We start from the raw sequence: 21,666 nt of genomic DNA, 5'->3' as shown, positions 1-21,666 counted from the left end.
CGCGTCACGTGATCCCGGGGCGGAACCAGCGCGGCCCGGCTCCTGCGGAACGTGCACGTTCTTGGTTTTGCTTCCCGCCGGAGGCTTTTGCGGAGCTCCCCGGGTCCCCGGAGGGGGAGGGGGCCAGTGGCGGCAGCTGGGGCTGCAGAAGCAGCCCGGGGGTCCGGAAGTCAACATCATGTCGAGTCTGCACCAGAGCCGGTAAGGAGACCCGAGGGCAGGACTGTGTCTAGACCGCTCCGGCAGGGCCGCGCCTTCTCCCCGACGGAGCTGCTCAGCGCATGTGCGGCCAAGAATAGCCCCCACCCCCGGCGGAGGGTCCTCTGTGCCCACTTCTCACCGTCATTGCCTGTGTGACAGTGAGGAGAAGCAGGGATGCTTCTCTAACGTTGGTGTCACCTTTTTTTCTCACTCACTCTGGACCCCATTCCCTAGTGTCTTCCTCGTTCAGACCTATATTACCCTCCCCACTTTCTGGCTCCAGGATCCTCTTACCCAAATACTCCTGTCCCTGTGCTCCTTGCTTATGGGAAACACTAGAGAGAACCCGGGGTCCGTAGTCTGGCCTCTTAATCGTGCCCCCCCCTCCCCCGCCGCAAGGCAACATCTTGCAGCGTCGGCTAAATTTTGCTCACTCCAGGACTAATTTTTAGTCTTTTGTCCTTGCCTGAGGACAGGCCCAAGAAGTCTGTGTCCCCTCCCCCTCCCTCCTTCCCTCCTTCCCCAGCCAAGAGAGCTGTGGGAATGGTGGGGAAACTGTTCAGGGCCCTTGTCTGTAGATCAAATTACTCCTGGTTGGGAAGCTTGGTTGTGTGAATTCAGGTAGTGGTGTGGTGTGGGCTGGGCTTGGCCACAGCAAATGCCTAGGAAATGCCAGGTCACCAACAGTAGAAAGTGCTTAATGGTAAGGTTTCATACCTTTTGACTAGAACACCTCTTGCTGTTTGTTGACTTTGCGGATGTTAGAGTATTGTCCACCTCCCTGAGCTTGGGGTTGGGGACATCTGTGGGCTGCAAGATTGGTCATTAAGCCTATTACCTTGAGGTTTCCTTTTTTGCCCTTGAAGGATTGCAGATTTCCAGGATGTCCTGAAGGAGCCTTCCATTGTGCTGGAGAAGCTTCGAGAACTCAGCTTTAGTGGTAAGGCACACTTTTCCTTGGGGTTTCCTTGGAATAGCATTATGGCTAAGATGAAGGGGAGAGCATCAAGACGATACCCAGGGAGAGCAGACTGATTTCATAGAGCTGCCTGGATGTCGTAGGAGTGAGTGGTAACCACCCTTTGGCCTTAGATAGGGCGCATCTGATTCCCCAGATTTCCTGAAGTAACCTGCAGGTTGAAATAGGGGTGACCTTTTGAGCCTAGACGAAGCGTTTGTCATTTCTCAACTAGTTTCCTGAGTTTCAGAAGTTGCAGGGTGGTTCCTGGTTCCTCTACCTGGCTTTGAGGCAGAGCTGAGAGTGACCTTTGGCTAAGGCTACAACTCAAGCCTTAGAACACCAACTCTAAGGAGCTGAACATCAGCCCTGTTTGACTTTGCCCTTCCTCACATGGTCAGTGTTCCAGCACAGAGATAACTGGGTTTTTACCCTGTCTGTAAAAACACCCCCAAGGTGTTTGTATAGCTCTTTGTGGCACTGCTCTGCCGATAACTTTGCCAGGAAGGAGTTGAAGTTGCCTGGGTCACGTAGATTCTGAGGTCACGGTGCCAGGGAAGCCCTCATCAGACCCGTCCCCAGGAGACTTGGGGCAGCACCGCAGAAGTTGCCTTTTCTGGAGCAGTCTGTGGTGCTCGTGCCGAGCTGGGGCTGCTCAGTGCACCTTGGCCGCTCTGTCTGCAGATGAGCTTCTCCGTCTGTGAGCGAGGCTGCGGGAGCTAATCTTCCTACTGACTTGAACTAAAATGGGAATTAAGTGAAGTCATGGCTCTCTGGCACAGGGCTCGTAACCTGACAGCTTGGTTTGCATTTCATAAAGGTGGATGCTGTTTGTGACCCGTGTCCTGTGCTAGGCATAGGTGTGTTAACAGACAAACGTGCTTCTTGTCTGTCTGTGGCCTCTCCATTCGCTACACACATTGCATTCATAATCAAGGTTTCGTATGTTTCCAGTTGTGATGGGTGTCATAGAGAGCCATAGAGCCATTGTTCTTAAGCAGAGACACTGATGCCCAGCATAGTGGTTCACAATTTTAATGCCAGAACAGGAGGCAGAGGCAGGCAGATCTCTGTGAGTTCTAGGCCAGCCTAGTCTACAGAGCGAGTTCCAGGACAGGCTCCAAAGCTCCAAAACTACACAGAGAAACCCTGTCTTGAAAAACCAAAAGAAAACAAAAAACCCAAAAAAACCAGCCTTCTACATAGTGAGTTCCCACACAGCCAGAGCTGTGTAGTGAGACCCTGTCTGAGGCTGGGCATGTTGTTTGGTTCATAGAGCATCTGCCTAGCATGAACAGAGCCCCGCTTTTGATTCTCAGAACCCATAAACTAGACATGGTGGCCAAACACACCTGTAATTCTGCTACTCAGAGGATGGAGACAAGAGGAATGGAAGCTCCTCCACGGCTCCATAGTAAATTGGAGGCCAGTCTGGGCTACATGAAACTCTGCTCCCTCTCCCTGAGTAAGAGCTGGGCTTTGTCTAAGAGTTGGTGGTTGATGATGGCCTCCTTGAAGAGGAAAAATCAAAGATAAGAAGGTTCAAAGAACATTCAGGCAGATGAGGTTCTGGATTGGGGGACAGAACTGTAGACGGAAATTAGTTAGCATCCTGCTTAGACGTTTTCTTGGTGAAGAGTGGTCCCCAAAGTGCTTCTTGCTCACTCCACTTCCTGCCAACTGGCTCAAGGTGTAGGGCCGGGGGGTTCTGGAACTCTGGCTTGGGGTGACCTTTGCCTGCTGTGTCCACAGGCATCCCCTGTGAGGGCGGACTGCGGTGCCTCTGCTGGAAGGTGGGTGTGCCTGGGATGGGGCTTCTTGGTTTTGGGGTCTCCTGGGTCTTGCATGGTCCTCCTCCCACCCCTCTTCTCTGCTCCTTTCTTGCTTGTCTGAGGAAGGGTTTCTGGAAGTTGAGGGGTGTTGTGTTCTCTTGGCATCCTCTCCAGGATGCATTTGGAGATGGAACAATTCATAATATGCCAGTAAAGGTTTCCACTTCCTGGTGCACATGTGCATTGGAAGGGGTGCTGACTGGGACAAGGCAGAGGCTGGTTTCCCCGAAGCCACTGCCTGAGGTGGTGGCAGCCTCTGTTCCTGGTTACCAGCCCTTCAATGCCACCCCTTTCTCTTCTCATTTAGAAGAGTGGAAAACAGAGGGAGGGACCAGCTAGGGGTGGGAGGAGGGGGCCGCTCTTCAGACCCAAGCTCCTGGGTCGCAGCCACCTCGCCTGTTCAGGGTTTCATGAAGCCTTTCTTTTGAGGCCTGCATGCCTCCACTGCTGTCCGGGATGGGCACAGGGATGTCGCCAGAGCTGTGCTGTTCTCTGTGCAGATCCTCCTGAACTACCTGCCTTTGGAGAGAGCCTCATGGACTTCCATCCTGGCCAAGCAGAGGTGAGACCTGTGAGCTCCCACAGGCTGTCTGCTTCCTGGGGGTGCTTCTCTGGGCTCATCATTCTCCTCTCTGCTCTCCTTTCCGGCAGAGGGCTCTATTCTCAGTTCCTGAGGGAAATGATCATCCAACCTGGCATTGCCAAGGCCAACATGGGTGTATCCAGGGAGGACGTGACCTTTGAGGATCATGTAAGTAAGGTTGGCATCAGGGGCTGAGAGAGGGCAGAGACTTGGGCCCAGGCAAGGACCCCTTGCTGGAGGACAGGTGGGCCTGGCCTGCATTCCTGTCAGTTCTTCCCGCTTCATCAGGTTGCCCACTCCTTGGACACAGTGGTGTCTCCCCACTTATTCTAGGCACAAGTTAACCACAGCGGCCCTAGGCCTAGTTGGGAACATAAGTGATGGCCATTGTTCTGAGGGTGCTGTGGGAGTCACCCTGCACCAGGAGCTCTTTGGTCATGGTCTCTGGAACCCTCACCCCAGTACTTTATTATTAGTATCTTTTTAATAAAAGATTAATCTGGGTGCTAGTGGCACACATCTTTAATCCCAACAGAGGCAGGAAAATCTCTTGAGTTCTAGGCTAGCCTGGTCTACAAAGTGAGTTCTAGGACAGCCTGGATGACACAGAGAAACCCTGTCTTGAAAAAAAGACAGCCCTGTGTATTTCATGCTGGCCTAGAACTCAATTTATAGCCAAGAGTGACCCTGAAGTTAACATTTTAAAAATTCATTCTTATGTCTTATTGGTATGTGTATGGATGCAGCAAGGGTTATGTCATGGCGCAGACAGAGGGAAGAGGATAGTTTAGAGTCAGTTTCTGCCATTCCCGTGTATTTGGGGACTTAACTTAGATCTTCATGCTTATTTGGCAAGCACTGCACACACTAAGCCAGTTTGCAGACCCGGAATAGATTTTTTAATGTATTTATTGATTTTTTTGAGGCAGGATCTTGATATGTAGCTGAAGTTTGCCTCAGACTTGGAGTCCTCTGCTTCAGCTCTCCTAAGATCTGGGACTTATCCCTGGCTAAGTGTTCATTTGTTTGCCTTCTTATGGCTTGGAGGTTGAGCAGAGGGTCTCAGCTGTGGTAAGCAATCACTCTGCCACTGAACTACACGCCTCTCCTCACCCTGGGTCCTTGAGGAAGGTACCAGGATTGTATAGTTAGGAAAGCTGGGCAGAAGATAGGTTGAAATAAGTGCCTGTCTGAGACCTGGAGAAAAATCCTATTTTTCTCTTCCTATCCTGAGCATCTTCTGTATACTTGACAGGGCAGGAAGTGTAGCTGGGCTAGCCTCAGACCCATCCTCCCAAACAGGAGTTGACTGCTCAGAGAAAGCCCTGGTAGATAATGAAATGACATCCGTTCGTCCGCCCTTTCCATGGCACTCAGTGAGTGTCTGCTGTGCGCACTCTCTATCTGGGACACCGCTGAGAACACTGGCTGCCATACAGGATGTGCTCAGAGCAGACTGTAGGGCTCGCTACCAGCTGTGTGGTGTGGAGTGCCTCTGCAGAGCCTGGGAAGCCTGGGGAAGCCTGTGCTTGCTGGGTGGACTGAGCGTGTCTCTGGACCAGAGCTAGGTCTGTGGGCATTGGATGTGAGGCCACTGGGCTGCAGCCCTGGATGGTCCTTGCACATAGCATCTGCTTCTCTTCACAGCCCCTCAACCCGAACCCTGATAGCAGGTGGAACACATATTTTAAGGACAACGAGGTGCTACTGCAGATTGACAAAGATGTCCGGTAAGAGGCTCACAGGGCTTTTTGCCACTGGGGGCCCTCACGGGGTTTATACCTACAGTCGGGTACCACAGGGCACTGGAGCCTGTCTGACTGACTGGCTTCAGTCACAGCTTCACCACTTGGCTGTTTGACCATGGGCAGGTGACTCAGGCTCTCTGAACACGACTTCTGTGGAAGTAGAAGTGAGATGGCTCAGGGTGAGGGCGTGTGCAGCATGGGTCTTCACATGGAATCCGGATCATTGTGCTGGCTTCAGCCTACTACAGAGGCCTTTGAAATGATCAGTTGCCTTTGGAGAAGGACCCTGGGAGCTGAACCCCTTCACTTGGAGCAGCTTGACTGCGTCCTCTCTGGAACCCACTCCTCGTTTAGACAGGAAACTCATTCAGACCGACTCAGTGACATTCCCAAGGAATCCTGGGGCCAATTCTGCCTGCAACAGCACAGGCCAGTTGCATCCATGTGAGGAGCGCTGGAGGTTTACCTGAGCAGACAGATACAGATGCTCAACCTGTCAAAATGTATGCGATTGCACAAGTTGTAAGCGCTGTGAGGGAGGAAAAGCTGGTACTGAGGGAAGAGGGGCCTTAGGGGAGGTGACTCAGCGTGAGCTGCCAGGCGAGAGGAGGATGGGAGGCAGGAGGCTTGGGCTAAAGTCTGTAGGAAGATCCTCTTCCTCCCCAAGTGCTGTGGCTCTGCCCAGATCCCTCTCCAGACATCCTCTGGATGCTTGAATGGGGTGGTACACCAGGCTCTTTGTGCCTTGCTTCTCGGACTGGCATCGGAACAGCACTACCCATGAGATGTTGTCCTGACCAGGTTTAGGTCAAGAGTGTTGTCCTGTAGTGGTTCTGGGAGGGATTAGGGGCTCAGGCTCTCCTGCTGGTGTTGGCAGTAGGGTGTCAGTGTTTGCAGAGGGCCAGTACGCAGTGTGCTGTGTCTAGGCGGTCTGAGACGTATACATGATTGCGATGCCCTGTCATGCTCCAGATACCCCCGCCTCACCGTTCCTTGCACATCCCTTCATGTCAGCAAAGGGTATTCTTTCCTGTGGTAAATGACCTTGGTTAATCCTTGTGTACATCCATGCATCTAGACAAGTAGACAAGTGCTTTTGTCATGAAAACATGTTTGTGGTTTACGAAAATTAGTGTTTTTGTTTTTTGTTTGTTTGGTTTTTTGAGACAGGTTTTCTCCGTGAAACCATTCTGGCTGACCTGGATTTCACTCTGTAGACCAGGCTGGCCTTGAACTCAAAGAGCTCCACCTGTCTCTGCTGGGATTAAAGATTAAAGTGTGACCATAAAGACACAGGAGCTGGGCGGTAGTGCGGTGGTGGCTGGTGGTGGCTGGTGGTGGCGCATGCCTTTAATCCTAGCACTAGGGAGGCAGAGGCAGGCCTGGTCTACAAGAGCTAGTTCAAGAACGGGCTCCAGAGCTACGGAGAAACCCTTTCTTGAAAAACAAAACAAACAAACAAAAAGTACACATGTACCTCTTCATAAACACTTATGAAATGAGCATGTATTTGTAATTTCTACTGTCTTTTTAAAACAGTATTTTGGGGGTTAAACATTTTATTTTTTGATACAAAGTTTTACACTAGTCAAGGCTGCTCAGGTGCTCACTTTGTAGCTGAAGCTGGCCTTGGCCTTGAACTCCAGGTACTCCTGGTCCTGCCTCAGGCCTTCCAAGTGGCTGATTACAGGTTGAGCCACCAACCCCTGCTGAAATGTTATGATTACAAACAAGCAAACAGTTGAAGAGTAGCCCAGGTGTAGAGCACTTGTCTGACGTGGACCGTGGTTAGACCCCAGCACTGTAAGATAAATAACCACTTCTGAGGATACCTGGGACGGCCACCCTGAGTTACAGTGTTCTTTCCATTCCAATAGGAGGCTGTGCCCAGATATATCCTTCTTCCAGAGAGCCACTGAATACCCCTGCCTCCTCATCCTGGACCCGCAGAATGAGTTTGAGACCCTTCGTAAACGTGTGGAGCAGACAACACTGAAATCTCAGACAGTGGCCCGGAACCGGAGTGGGGTCACAAATGTAAGAGCCAACCTGGGGTCTTTTTCTTTTTTTCTTTCCTTCTTTCTTTCTTTCTTTCTTCCTTCCTTTCTTTCTTTCTTTTTCAAAAATTTATTTACTTATTATGTATACAACATTCTGCCTCTATGTATGCCCTTGAAGGATAAGGATGTAGAACTCTACCTGAAACTGGTGAGGACCAGACACACAGGCAGGACACATTGACAGAGCACACGGGTACGGTGTACAGGCCAGGCACACAGCTTCTGCCCGAGTCTGGGGGCTGAAAGTGGCTACAGTTGAGCAACTCAGGGTGCTGACCCACCAGCACTTGGGAAGCAAAGGCAGAAGGCTCTCTGAGTTTGAGGCTGAGAAGAGAGCGCTAGATCTCATTATAGATGGTTGTGAGCCACCATGTGGTTGCTGAGAATCAAACTCAGGACCTCTGGAAGATCAGCCAATGCTCTTAACCACTGAGCCATCTCTCCAGCCCGATCTTTTTCTTTTTAAGATTTATTTATTTTATTTGAGTGTTTGCCTGCCTTGTGTATGTGTTCCACGTACGTGTTTGGTGCCTGTGGAAGTCAGAAAAAGGCACTGGATCCTCTGGAACTGGAGTCAGGAATAGTTGTGAGTGCTGGGAATTCCTGTCCTCTGTAGGACCAAATGCTCTTAACTGCTGTTCAACTGCTGAGCCTTTAATCCAGCACCCTGGGGTCTTTCCTTTTTTAAATATTTATTTATTTATTTATTTGTGTGTGTGTGTGTGTGTGTGTGTGTGTGTGTGTGTGTGTTTGCATGTATGCCTGCATGACAGAAGAGGGCATCAGATCCCATTATAGATGGTTGTAAGCCATTATGTGGTTGCTGGGAATTAAAGTCAGGCTCTCTGGAAGAGCAACCAGTTCTCTTAACCTCTGAGTCATCTTTTGAGCCTCTGTTCTTTAACCAGCCTGTCCCTGTCTCCTTTAGTCCACTGGCCACAGCGCACTAAGTGCTTTCTGAAGATTGGTGTCAGAGCACCTGCCTTTTTGTTGCTCCTGCAGGGTTTACCAGCTGCAGGGTGAGGGAGGCCAGTGCTGTCCTCCTGCTCAGGCTCTGCTAGGGGGAAGTGGAGATGGTTCTGAGAGAGCAGTCCTGGGGCGGCTAGCAGCCCACCCAAGTCCAGATGTCCAGGTCAGATGTCAGCCTCACTGCTGTAAGGCAGGAGGGGAAGGATGGAGGGGAAATAGCGTTCCAAGTGCTGTGGGGAACATGTGCCAAAGTCCTCATAAGTGAGATAATGCCAGTATTCAAGAAATGGGGACAGGCCAGTATTTCTGCTGCACAAGAGAAGAACCTTTCTGAATGAGGCCCCACCCTAGTGGCCACTGTGTGCCCTCCCCCACAGGCCATCTAATGTATGTCCCTGTTTTCTACTGCGTGGATCATCGAAGCCGTCAGTAGAGCATGAGACTCTGGGTTCGTGCCCCATGTTGGGCGCCACTATGTCGAGGTCCAGCCCCAACATAAATTATTACTCGGACCAGCGTGGGGGCATGGGAATAATCAAGGCACAGTTCATACAGCAATGTTAGGAGGGAATCTCAGGGTTCATTCAAATCCTGAAGATTGCCTGTGATTATTATCCAAACAGCTTTTTTTATATCAAAAGGTAAACTGAGGGGGGAGTTCATTAACATTCTGTTTCTGGAGTAGTGGGGACTTAGGTCAACTCTGCAACTATGGCTGCTCTGTCATGCATACTGAATTAACACCTCAGCAATCTCCCAGATTACAAAGGAGCAGAGCGACATTAGCATATCCTTTGTTTAGGATGACATCAGTTTGTTGTGAAAGGCTAGGTGACCACCTTCTGTGTCGCAGGTGCCAGTTGCACCCTGAAATTCTGGCCACCATACAATGTAGAAATATGGTCCTGAATAATACAGCCCTACACATGTGTGCTGCGTATGTGCCGCTATACCCTTCCTGAACACTGAAGGAAATCACCCAGCTGTTTCTCAGTCCCAGTCTCAGTCTCAGTCTCAGTCCCAGGACTGGTGGTCAGTTTTGGATTTGTGTTGACTGTTGGTACTTATTTGCCATATAAATGCAATTTATCGCTCTCTCTCTCTCTTTTTAAAGAAAAAAGCTTTATTATTGCACAGGGGTTGAAATGGATGGGGAAGTATAGATGTAGCAGGCAAACACTGCCCTCATTAGCATCTTGTGCCCATTCCAATGGCCATGAATGTGCCAAAGGTGCTGCCACTCTGCATCATGGTTTTCCCAATGCCACCCATCAGCTCCTGACCCAGCATTCCAATCCTGAGACAGGAGAAGGTGCCAAACAACGCCCCAGCCACCATGCCCATGTGCATCAAAGCCCATCTTCAGCTGGTCGAAGCGGCTGGCTAGGGCTGCCTGTGAGGGACCCACGGCTACTGACATCTCATCTGCGGTCGCTCAGCTCTAGGTCTCACACTGAAAGCTCGATTTGCCATTTGTATCATGGGAAAAAAATGAGGGCCCCTATGGCTAGGAGCAGCAAGACAGCAGAGGGGAGGTGCCGGAGGGTACTGTAAGAGCTGGTGGGGGGAGGTCCGACAGGGTCCTTGTGCAGACTGCTAGTGGGCTCTTGGAGGATTCTGAGCAGGCAGCAACTTTTGGTTCAGGTGTCCTTGGGCATAGAAGGGCTATCAAAACAGATGGCTGTATTTGCCAAGGTCAGAATTTGCTGTTTGTTTAGATCTGGAACATACAGAAGAGGGTAAGCTCCAAGGGCTTTCAAGCTCCAGAAAGTAGCAGACCTTGCCACTGTGGCAGCTGCTATGCCCCCAAAAGGTGTATGACCTTATTTCTCCATTTAGAACCACTGTTTTGGGACCTATAGTGGTGACTTGTTCCCACTTGTCGTGGACTTTCACCAGCAGGGAGCCCTCCTCTGCAGCCTCCCCAGTAGGGAGTAGAGGATCACACAACTCTTCTCCCTGAGTTGTTGATGGGCAGTCAGGCAGATGCAGTCACTCCTGGTCCCATGTACCTGCCATGAGGGTAGGGTTCACCAGAGTTGTGCATAGCCCAGGCTTGGTGAGGGAACCCTAGCTTGGTTTTGTGCACCCATCTTGGCATGGCTGCTGATAGCCTTGATGAAGGCCCACAGCGCTAATCCTTTAACTGTAGTATTGCATGTGAGGGTCAAGCTCTACCCATTTTACCTTTGGGTCTGGTCCTGACAGCCCAGGACCCAACTGAAGCTTCATCTCAGGATTCTGGACCTGTGGTAGGGTGGCTCAGTCAAGTCAGCCTCTGTCTTCTGTGTGACTCTGGGCAAGGGATACTGAGCTGCTGTTTCTGGACTTTTCCTCCTCCATAGTCTGGGCATGATCACTCTTGCTTGACTGTAGAACAGCCAGAAGGAAATGAGGTCATGGAAGGCAGGTTCCTGGAAAGCTAGCGGCACTGGGCTTTAATGGGAGAAAGCCTGCTGCGGCCACTTGGCGCACAGCCTCTGGGCTAGTCAGTCCAGGCTCAAGTCTACGTGAGCCTATTTCCTCATCTTGAACTGTTCAAAGGTGGGACTGTGGCTCAAAGCCTATAATCTGAATTGATCCTCCTGCCTAGGATGTTAAGGCACGTTGAGCTTCATGGGAACATTTGACCTGCTAACAGGTTCTCCTCTTCTCCCCAGATGAGCTCCCCGCACAAGAACAACGCACCGCCAGCCCTGAATGAGTATGAGGTTCTGCCCAATGGCTGTGAAGCCCACTGGGAGGTGGTGGAGCGGATCCTGTTCATCTATGCCAAGCTCAACCCTGGCATCGCTTACGTGCAGGGCATGAATGAGATCGTGGGTCCCCTGTACTACACTTTTGCTACTGACCCGAACAGCGAGTGGAAAGGTAGGCAGGCTCTTTGCTGCCCGAGCCTCCCATTGCTGGCTCCTGAGAGAAAGAGAATGGGGCTAGCCAGGCTGATGGGCCACGTGGGGCTCCGGGGCCTCATCTATTTTAGACGACTGTGGCCATGTCAGAGCAAGTGCTGGCCTGCATGTGTCTAAGACCCTGTCTAGCTCTGCCTTGTAAATACTGCTGTTCATTGATCTGTTGACCCTTGGAACTTTCTGTGGGATAGATGGTCATGACCAGCTGAAAGACGAGACCATTAGCATAGTGCATGAGAGCTGCTGAGCGGGCTGCGTAGATACAAGTGGTGATGTCCTTAGGGGTAGGTGGGGCCGAGGTGAGGAACCCATCCAGCCTCTGCAGGAGTATTGGGTGACACATTGAAGTGGGGCATATGTCTTGTGGGTGAGGTGGGACTCAAGAACACCTCACTCCCTGTGTCCACCCACACCTCACTGTCTGTCCCAGAGCACGCTGAAGCTGACACCTTTTTCTGCTTCACCAACCTCATGGCTGAGATCCGGGACAACTTCATCAAGAGCCTGGATGACTCCCAGTGCGGTATCACCTACAAGATGGAAAAGGTGTACTCCACCTTGAAGGATAAGGATGTCGAACTCTACCTGAAACTGGTGAGGACCAGACACACAGGCAGGACACATTGACAGAGCACACGGGTACGGTGTGCAGGCCAGGCACACAGCTTCTGCCCGAGTCTGGGGGCTGAAAGTGGCTGCAGTTGAGCAACTCAGGGTGCTGACCCACCAGCACTTGGGAAGCAAAGGCAGAAGGCTCTCTGAGTTTGAAGCTAGCCTGGTAGCCTGGTCTGTCTCAAAATACAGAGAGAAAGAGAATAATGTTGCCAGTAGATGCAGGTGAAAGTGTTTAACACCAAGCCCAGCCACCTTACCTAGTTCAGCCCTGACCCACACGGTAGAGAAGAGAACTGACTCTTACAAGCTGTTCTTTAACTCTTCATACTTCCCTCCAGTGGATACATTAAAAATGCAATTTCAAGTTATTGTAAAACCATCACTTGTGTATTTCATAAAATAGTTCAGTTTACGCTAGACTAGAAAGTGCATCCTAGGAGGATATTCAAGCCAGCCTGGCCTGCGTAGTGAGTTTGAGGTCAGTTTACATGAAAGCCTATTTTAAGAATAAATGAAGGGGCTGGGCGATAGTGGTGGCACATACCTTTAATCCCAGCACTTGAGAAGCAGAGGCAGATGAATCTCTATGAGTTCAAGTCCAGCCTGGTCTACAAAGCAAGTTCCAACACAGCTAGAGCTGTTACACAGAGAAACCCAGCCTCAAAAATCTAGATAGATAGGTGAGAGAAGATACATTTTTCTATATAAATTGCAAGTGCTGTGGGATGGGGACATGGCTCGGTTGATAGAACGCTTGCCTAGCACACATGAAGGCCTGGGCTCCATTCTCTGTGTCGTAGCCGGCCGCAGTGGTACCCGCCTGCAACCTCGACTCTGAGGAGGTAAAGGCCAGGGAATGAGGGTTTAAAGTTATACTTGTCTTCATGGTGGCTTTGACTCCAACCTGGGCTGTTAAAAAAAAAAAAAAGAAACTGTGTGGTGGTGGCACATGCCTCTATCAGCACTCAGGAGGCAGAGGCAGGCAGATCTTTGTGAGTTGTAGGCTACCCTGGTCTTGAGTTCCAAGATAGTCATGGCTATTACACAGAGAAGTTCTGTCTCAAAAAAAAACAAAATAAAACAAAAAATGAATAGGAACAACAACAACAATAAAAAGCCAGCACTCAGGAAGCAGAGGCAGGCAAATTTCTGTGAGTTTGAAGCCAGCCTGATTTAACAGTTCAAGACCAGCTAGGGTTATGTGGTGAGACCCTGTCTCAGAAACAAGTTTCTAAAATGTTTTGTGGGAAAAAAAATATACGGATACATATATTCTTATTTTTACGGACACGTATATTCTTATTTTCTTATTTTTTTTTTTTGTTTTTTTGTTTTGTTTGTTTGTTTAGACCTATTTAGTTCTGACTATCCTGGAAGTCACTCTGTAGACCAGGCTGGCCTTGAACTCAAGAGATCCCCCTGCCTCTGCCTCCCCCGGGTGGTGTGTGCCACCATTCCTGGCTTAAAGCATCCGATTTTAAATGAATACGGAATGCTGTTTTTATTTAGTGATGCATGTTCTTTCTGTTAATACCCTCTGTGGCTCCCGAAAGTGGTCCTTTCCTGGGAATTCCTGCCCTGTGGGGTTGTTCATGGATTCATAAGCTGAGCACAGGTGCTGTGCCCGGGGCTGGTCCTTGTGTAGTCTCCAGGTGGGGACGTTCATATGCTGAGCCGCGTCTCCAAGTCTCCAGGGCTGCTAGTGTGCCTTAAAGAAATCAAAGGCATTGACTGGACTGCAGCAGCCGCTGCCCGCTTCGTGGCCCCTTGAAGGCCCGAGCAGGGCCTGCTCCTGGGCTACATTTTCTTTCTGCAGCTGACACCCAACCCCTGCTGTCTCCCCAGCAAGAGCAGAATATCAAGCCCCAGTTCTTTGCCTTCCGCTGGCTGACACTCCTGCTGTCACAGGAGTTCTTGCTGCCTGATGTCATCCGGATCTGGGACTCACTCTTTGCCGATGACAACCGCTTTGACTTCCTCCTCCTGGTCTGCTGTGCCATGCTCATGTAAGTGGGACCATGATTTGCCCTGATGGTCAGGAAAGCTGGGGTAGGAGGGGGCAGTCCTGGAAGGCGGGCCTTGCTGAGGGTGGAGGAATCAGCAGAGCCTGCCTGCAGGCCTGCTCCTGGAACATCAGGGTTCAGCGCTGAGCCTGCTCCTGGGGCACCTAGGGTCCAGTGCTGAGGCTGCTTGTCTCCCTGCAGACTGATCCGGGAGCAGTTGCTAGAGGGGGATTTCACTGTCAACATGCGGCTTCTGCAGGTAATGGGCACTGGAGGGAAGGCTGGTTGGTCTCAGCATCAGGGCAGACACTTTCCACCCTGCACCAGCCACTATTGCAGGCTGGCTCCAGAAATAGGAGCACATGTTGTGGGTTCAGGGTGCAGACTCCTGGTTTGAATCTGAGTTGAATCCTGGTCTTCACAGACCTTGAGTGGTATACATCCTTGGCCCTCCAGGACTCTGGGCCACAAGATCAAGGCAGTGAATGTTGCTGATTTTGCTCTGGTGGGGAGTTGTGTGTCAGGTGGGTCTGTCAGCTGGCCTGAGGTTCATGTATGTTCTGTTCTTTTTCTCATGTGACTTGAGCCAAGTGACATTCTCTCGGCCTCAGTGTCTACCAACAACTGGCTTAGGGTTTGTTTTCATTAACTTCACTAGCCAGGTCTGTGATATGGATGTAATCACATCACCCCTTCTTGGGGTTCCTCGGGGGACTGGAAGACTATACCGGCAGAGCTAGTTCCAGGTTCTTCATGGGTGTGCCTCCAGGTTCCACGGCTGGAGCTGGGAGGGCTGAGGCCTAGGGCACTATGGTCCTAAGACAGGCTGTGAGACCCTTTGGACCTTAGTAACACACAGTGTTTGGGGCGGGATACTTGGAGTGTCTGGTATACCAGGTCCCTGTCGCTGATGCCCTGCCATGGTGACAGATCTGTGTGGAAAGGCAGTGGGGGTTGTTCCAAGAGCACATTGTGGTTTCCTTGGTGTCCAGGATTACCCCATCACAGACGTCTGCCAGATCCTACAGAAAGCCAAGGAGCTCCAAGACTCGAAGTAACCTGGTCACAAGAGGCCCAGGGTTGGAAGAGCAGTCACCTGCACTCTACATCTGGTTTGTGGGACACAGAGGAGTCGGTGGGAAAGCAGTGAGGACAAGCCACAGACCTGGCCAGCTCCAGGCTTCTCAACCTGGCTCCCGCGGTCCAGGCTTCTCAACCTGGCTCCCGCGGTCCAGGCTACTCCTGGAGCACACCGTGCTGTGCTCCTTCCCAGTGCTTGGCCCTGCCGCCCTCCCTGCACTTCAGTCCTGAGGCCTCCACCCAGACTGCTGAGCAGCGCTGGAGCTCCTGAACTGGGTTCCCGGGACTGGGGCCATTTGAGGCACAGGAGGCTGGCAAGGGTCCTGCCATGCCTCTGCCCAGTAGCTCCTTACCCTTTGTGCTTTCATCTTCCCCTGGGTCCTGGTCAGGGGAGGTAATTGGCTAATGGGCCAATTTCCTGAGCATTGGTGCTCAAGCTACTTGGGGGAGCGACCCCAGAAGAGCTGAGAGACTGCCAGTTCTAGGTTCACCTTTGTCTCCCCTGTCTGGTGTATTTGCTCATGGTAGGGGTGTCCCCCAGATGTCTCTGCTTCTGTGTGTGTATGTACATGTGTGTTCACACATGCCCTGGAAGTGGAGTGGGTATGTTGGAATCCCTCTGAGGTCCTGCTTCCTCTCTTCTGTGTCTCTACCTCTGCTGTCTCCCTCTTCCTTTGCCAGAGGTGTGTGTGACTCCTGCCGTTCCTTCCTCTCCATTTCTCTCTACCCTTCGCCTGGAGCACCTTACCCCAAACCTCTTCCTCTCTCCTCTCTGCTTCCTGAAGCCAGCAGTCGGTATGAGGAGTGTGGCTTAGTAACTGTTCCCATCCCCAGCCCAAGGTTCCAAGTCCCCTCACCAGAGAGGGAATCCTCAGTGGCTCATCAGAGGGCCTGCTCTGCTTGAGGCAGAGTGCTGCTGACTGACATGGTGGCCTGCGACATTTGGGGTCTCTTGCCCGTTGTTTGCCCAGCTGTGGAGAAAGGAGAGAGGAGGAGTCTTGTAAGGGCCTCCCTGAAGACTCACATCTCAGAGACCAAGGACGTCCTGCTGGCCTGTGCCTGGGAGCTGGAGTCTGAGCCTTTCAGCAGAGCTGGCATCCCTTGGCTTCCATGTTCCTGCCCAGGGTGTGTAAGTCTCATCAAGGGCAAGGGAGCACAGGATGCCTCTCTGTGGCCAGCATTGGCTAAAGTCGAAGGCCTGGAGCTTCTCAGTGCCAGGAGAGCTCCATCTGTAGCTGTGCTCCTGCGGGGGCTGCAGAGGGGCTCGGGCTGTCTCCTGGCTTTGGGGACACAGTGCCTGAGCTGCACCCTGGTCAGCAAGTAGACTTTTCCTGCCCTTGCCCCTTCCCTCCTTTTCTGTGGAGGCCAGGTGGTTTGAGTCCTGAAGGCAGGTCGACAGAGGGGGTGGGGGCTCCTCACCCTCTCCGACTGGCTAGCAGGAACTAGGCTCCAGCAGCCGCCACCCAAAGCCTTCCTGAGACCAGTGGGCAGGGCTCCCTGCATTCCCAAGCTGCTGCTTTAGTAAACTTCCTTGGGTGCTGCTGGGACTCTGTTTGCTTTTTTGCTACCTTCTCCCCCAACATACAATATTTGGATGTTTTTTTTAAACTATTTATTTAGACATGGGCTATTTATTGCAGATTGGCAAGTGAGCTGGGCTGTGGACAGGTGGTAGTGACTGGGGTGATAGAATTGGAGGCATGGATTGTCTTAATTTCCCAAGGTTAACCCTGGCATCCTCTCCGGTTCCTGGCTGGGAAGGCTGCCAGCTCTACACTAGAACTGAGTACAAGAGAGGTCAGAGTTGGTGCATTTGCTGTTCCCAGAGATACAGAACATACACTCCCACCATCCTGGCCTCCCCTTAATGTAGGACTTGTCAGCGGGTAGTTCAGCCCCAGCATTGACCTCTCCATTGCCTGGAAGCCAGCAGACACTGCCTGGGGACACCTACTGCATTCATTCCCTCTTGCCAGTCCTCCCTCCCTTGCCCTCTCCCTCCCTGTCTTCCTGGGACCATGCTACTGGAATCACTGCATCCGATTTGTTTCTGTGGGAGACCTGCATCCTGTGCCCACTCCTTGATCCTTGAGATGAAGGCCAAGGACATGGAGACTGTCTGGAGTAGACTGGTTCCCAGTTGGGTGCTGCCTGAGGAAAGAACTTCCCTGTGGTGATTCTTAAGGGAGAACCAGAGTCTGAATACAGCAGCTTCCATGTGGGAGTGGCCCCAGGAGCTCGGCAGGTCACCCCCGGGGGACCGGACAGCAGTGGCTTTTGTGTTCTCATCTGTTCTCTGAGTCAGTGCTGTTAATGAGTTGTCTTCAATAAATCGTGTGCTCTTTACCATATATGTGTATTGGTGCTTCCGTAGCTGGATGTGAGACTTGGAGCAAGGACAAAGTCAAAGTCCCTTATCCCGGTCTAAGGAAGACCAGGAACTGCTTGCCAGGAAAGCCTGACTCCTCCAGTTCAACTGCCACGCCCAGGAGGAGACAGGTAGGCTAACCCAGTGCCCACCGCTTTGTTACTCATTTTAAGTTGTATTTGTCTGTGTGCATCCTGCGGGCTGAGAAGTCTTGCCGGAGTCAGGTCTCTCCTATGGTGTCAGATGGCGAGCACCTCCACCCACTGAGCTGCCTCACCTGCAGCTACTTTAGTTAGTACTTAGTTCAAGGCTAGCCTCAATCTCTGTTCATCCTCTCTTAGCCTCTGAGGCAGGAGCCTCTGTCTCCTGAGTGTTGGGATTAAAGGTGTGCCAGCACACCTGACTAAAAGCCGGGAGTGAGTCTGTCTTTTTTTTTCCTTCCTTCCTTCCTTCCTTCCTTCCTTCCTTCCTTCCTTCCTTCCTTCCTTCCTTCCTTCCTTCCTTTCTCAAGACAGGGTTTCTCTGTCTCAGAGTGAGTCCTGGAACTCACTCTGTAGACCACACTGACCTCAAACTCAACAGAGATCCCCCTGCCTCTGCTTCCCAAGTGCTGGGATTAAAGGTGTGCACCACCGCACCCGGTTTCAGGGGTGTTTCTATATGCTAACTGTAAATTCTGAAAATAATAAAATGCTGCTTGCAATACCTAGGCGAAATTAAAGTACTTAGGAATTTTGTGCTGGTCATTGAGCCCAGGCCCTCACACACATCAAGCAAGCACTGAACTCCTGAGCCAGAACCACAGCCCCAAGAATACTGAACATTGTGAAGCCTTGGGAGAGTTGAAGGAGGTGCAAAGAAACAAGAAGGCTCTGCAGTTCCGGGTTGGAAGAATTTATCTCCATTCCCAGTATCTAGAACACACCATAGGTTCTAGGTGTGTATAGCTGAGTGGATGAACTTTCGCCAGCTGGTGAGAAAATCAAAATTCCTCTCCAGCTTAAGCAGCTCACAGTTAAACAAGTCCAGCACCAGGAGTGGAGTAGGAAGGTGGCATAGGCTTCCTCCTCGGGGATTATCAGATGGTGGGGGAAGGGTTCCAGCTCACTGCAATTTAATAGTAAATGAACTGGGGCGGGGGGGGGTATGTGTCCATGAATAAATGTAGTCCCTATCAAAATTCCAGGATGGCCAAGTGTGGTGGTACATGCCTGTGATCTCAGCACTCCACAAAGGATCTTGGCAAATTCGAGACCAGCCTGATCTGTGTAGTGGGTTCAGTCTCCCTGGGCCTACGTACTGAGGCCCTGCCTGAAACAAAATTGCTATGACATGGAGGTGTGTAGCTCAGTGGCAGTGTATTTTCTCTGCCTGAGACTGGGTCCTAACACACTAAAACACACACACACCACATATATATAAAGAATCTGAAATTGTGTTAGGGAACCATAAAAGATGCCTGACATAACTGTGAGTAAAAAGGACAACGCTGGAGGCTTTACTTTAAGACACCAGCTAATGGTGATCACAGCAGCATGGTGATCACAACAGCATGGTGATCACAGCAGCATGGTGCTGGCAGAAATACATGACATCTGCATTTATGCCCAGCTCTCAGGAGGCAGAAACAGGCAGATCTCTGTGATTTCGAGGCCAGACTGGTCTACACAGTGAGTTCCAGGACAGCCTGAGCTTCTACACAGAGAAACCCTGTCTTGAAAGGGATAAAAGAAAAAGAAATATATGACATCAATCGAGTCAGAGTCAAAAACCCAGAAACAGGCAGAAATCTTTTTTAAAAAAATAATTTATTTGTATTTTATTTACACTAGTATTTTCCTGCATGTATGTCTGTGTGAGAATATCAGATCCCCTGGAACTGGAGTCACAGACAGCTGTGAGCTGCCATGTGGGTGCTGGGAATTGAACCTGGGTCCTCTGAAAGGGCCATCAGTGCTCTTAACCGCTGAGCCATCTCTCCAGCCCCAACAGGCAGAAATCTTGCAGCCAATTATTTATTTATTTATTAAAAAAAGATTTTTGTGGTTGTCATTGTTGGTTTTTAGACAGGAATTCTCAAAAGCTTGTATGTAACGTTGGCTGTTCTGGAATTTGCTTTGTAGACCAGGCTGGCCTCAAACTTACGGAGATCACCTACCTCTGCCTCTAGAGTACTGGAATTAAAGGCCTATGTCGCCACCACCTGGCAAAAAAAAAAAAAAAAAAAAAACCAGAAAAAGGAAAAACCAAAACATTTTTCTTAACTTACTTTATGTGTGAGTGCTTGCCTGCTTTATGAGTGCCTGGTGCCAGTGGAGGCCAGAGGAAGGCATCAGATCCCCTGGGACTGGAGTTACTGATGCTTGTGACCCACCTTGTGGATGCCGGGAACTGAACCTAAGTCTTCTGCAGGAGCAGCCAGTGCTCCTGACCGCTGAGCCATCTCTCCAGCCCCTGTAATCGCCTTTGACAAGGAGGCAAGAACACACTGGAGAAAGAAGTCTTCAGTAGATGGTGCTGAGAGAACTGATTCCACACACAGAAAAGTCGAATGAGACTTCCACACCACACCACATAGAGAAATCAACTGCCAAATGGATTGATTGCAGGCTTAGTCCTAAAGTCTGGAACTGTAGCTATCAGGAGACAGGGGTGCCTTTTGGGCATGGCACCCAAAGCACTCTCACAGTTACGACAGTCACATTCACAGGAGCCAAAAAGTCTAATGTCCATTAATGGATGAAGGGACAGAGGAAAAGGAATAAATATACATGGAATGCGAGGTGTGTGTGTGTGTGTGTGTGTGTGTGTGTGTGTGTGTGTAAGGCAGTCACCGCAGCTGGCCTCAGGCTCCCTAGTGCCGAGATGACAGACCAGAGTCACCATGCTCCAATATCATCCACTAGCCTTTATTTGATGGTGTGTGTGCGTGCGCGCACATGCATAAACTCGTGCCATCCCATGCACAGGTACATACATGTTGCGGTACGGGCTCATGAGGCAGCTCCCTCCTTCCACTCTGTTTCAAGGCAAGGTCTCTTATTTCGTCCACTGTGCAGTGCAGTGTAGGCTCCTGCCTCAGTGTCCCAAACCTCAGTTTGAGGATGCCAGGATTACAGATGTGAGCTGTTGTCTCTGGCTTCTATGTGAGTTCCAGGGACGGAAATCATGTCATCAAGCATTGCTTTTACCCACTGAACTGGCTCCCTGTCACCAAAAATGTTTTTCCCTCCTTTTTAACAGTGATTTGTGGGCTGGAGAGATGGCTCAGTCGTTAAAGGCTAGACTCACGACCAAAAATATAACATTGATTTAGTTTTATGTGTGCCATGGTACCTGTGTGGTGGTCAGTGGACAACCATAAACCAAACTGTACAAGAGACTGAACTCAGACCATCTTTCTGTCCCCTTGTTTTTTTATTTGTGTTTTTTATTTTGGGGGCAGGATTCCACATAGTCCAGGCTGGAACTCACTATGTCATCACCTTGAACTCCTGACCCTCCATCTCCCTACATCTCCTACCCCTCCAGAGCTAGGGAGTTACCAGCACTCTTCTTCTTCTTCTTCTTCTTCTTCTTCTCTCTCTCTCTCTCTCTCTTCCTTCCTTTCTATCCCCTCCCTCCCTTGCTCTTTCTTTCTTTCTTTCTTTCTTTCTTTCTTTCTTTCTTTCTTTCTTTCTTTCTTTCTTTCTTTCTTTCTTTCTTGTTTTGGGAGACAGGGCTTCTGTGTGTAGCCCGAGCAGTCCTGGAACTCGCTCTGTATACCAGGCTGGCCTTGAACTCACAGAGATTTGCCTGCCTCTGCCTCCCGAGTTCTGGGATTAAAGATGTGTGCCACCACCACCCGGCTCATATTCTGCTTTTCAAATGAAGGAGATTCATCAGGCACAGTGTTAACAGTGGTATGGTAAACAGGTCTCCTATACCTACAATCTAGAGAAAAAATACCGAAGTCAGATTCTTTTCTCTGGTGCTTTTTTTTTTTTAGACAGACTTTCATGTATCCCAGGTTAGCTTTGAACTTGCTATGTAGCTGAGGATGACCTGAAATCCCAGTCTTCCTCCACAGCCTCAGGGCTGCATGCACCATCACATCTGTTTTGCCTAATGTTGCAGATCAGATCCAGGGTTTTGCATATACTAGGCATGCACTTGGTCAGCTGAGTGGAATCCCTCACCATGAATTTAGCTTTATCATTTTTACTTAATGTGTGTGTGTGTGTGTGTATTCTGGAATATTATTTCAAGAGTGTTACATTTGGGGGCTGGAGAGATGGCTTAGTGGTTAAGAGCACTGACTGCTCCTTCGAAAGGACCCAGGTTCAATTTCCAGCATG

The 21,666-nt window shown here is 50.5% G+C and overlaps 1 protein-coding gene and 1 pseudogene across 1 annotated transcript; one reads left to right on the top strand and one right to left on the bottom strand.

Annotated features, from left to right (window-relative positions):
- The first annotated feature begins 44 nt into the window (after positions 1-44).
- Tbc1d13 (TBC1 domain family member 13) lies at positions 45-17,312 on the top strand. Its single transcript, XM_087899789.1, has 12 exons — positions 45-201; positions 1,068-1,141; positions 2,912-2,952; positions 3,492-3,553; positions 3,643-3,742; positions 5,222-5,304; positions 7,200-7,359; positions 11,012-11,222; positions 11,694-11,857; positions 13,724-13,884; positions 14,083-14,140; positions 14,874-17,312. The coding sequence occupies exons 1-12, from the start codon at positions 179-181 to the stop codon at positions 14,937-14,939; spliced, it is 1,203 nt and encodes a 400-aa protein (XP_087755915.1). The 5' UTR covers positions 45-178; the 3' UTR covers positions 14,940-17,312.
- On the bottom strand, positions 9,495-10,123 carry LOC125398892 (reactive oxygen species modulator 1 pseudogene; annotated as a pseudogene).
- Positions 17,313-21,666: the final 4,354 nt, after the last annotated feature.

The sequence above is a fragment of the Myodes glareolus genome, chromosome 21, assembly GCF_982192425.1.
Source record: "Myodes glareolus chromosome 21, mMyoGla1.1, whole genome shotgun sequence".
Classification (NCBI taxonomy): domain Eukaryota; kingdom Metazoa; phylum Chordata; class Mammalia; order Rodentia; family Cricetidae; genus Myodes; species Myodes glareolus.
Note: the sequence above shows the minus strand (reverse complement) of the source record. Positions and strands in the feature narration are given on the sequence as shown.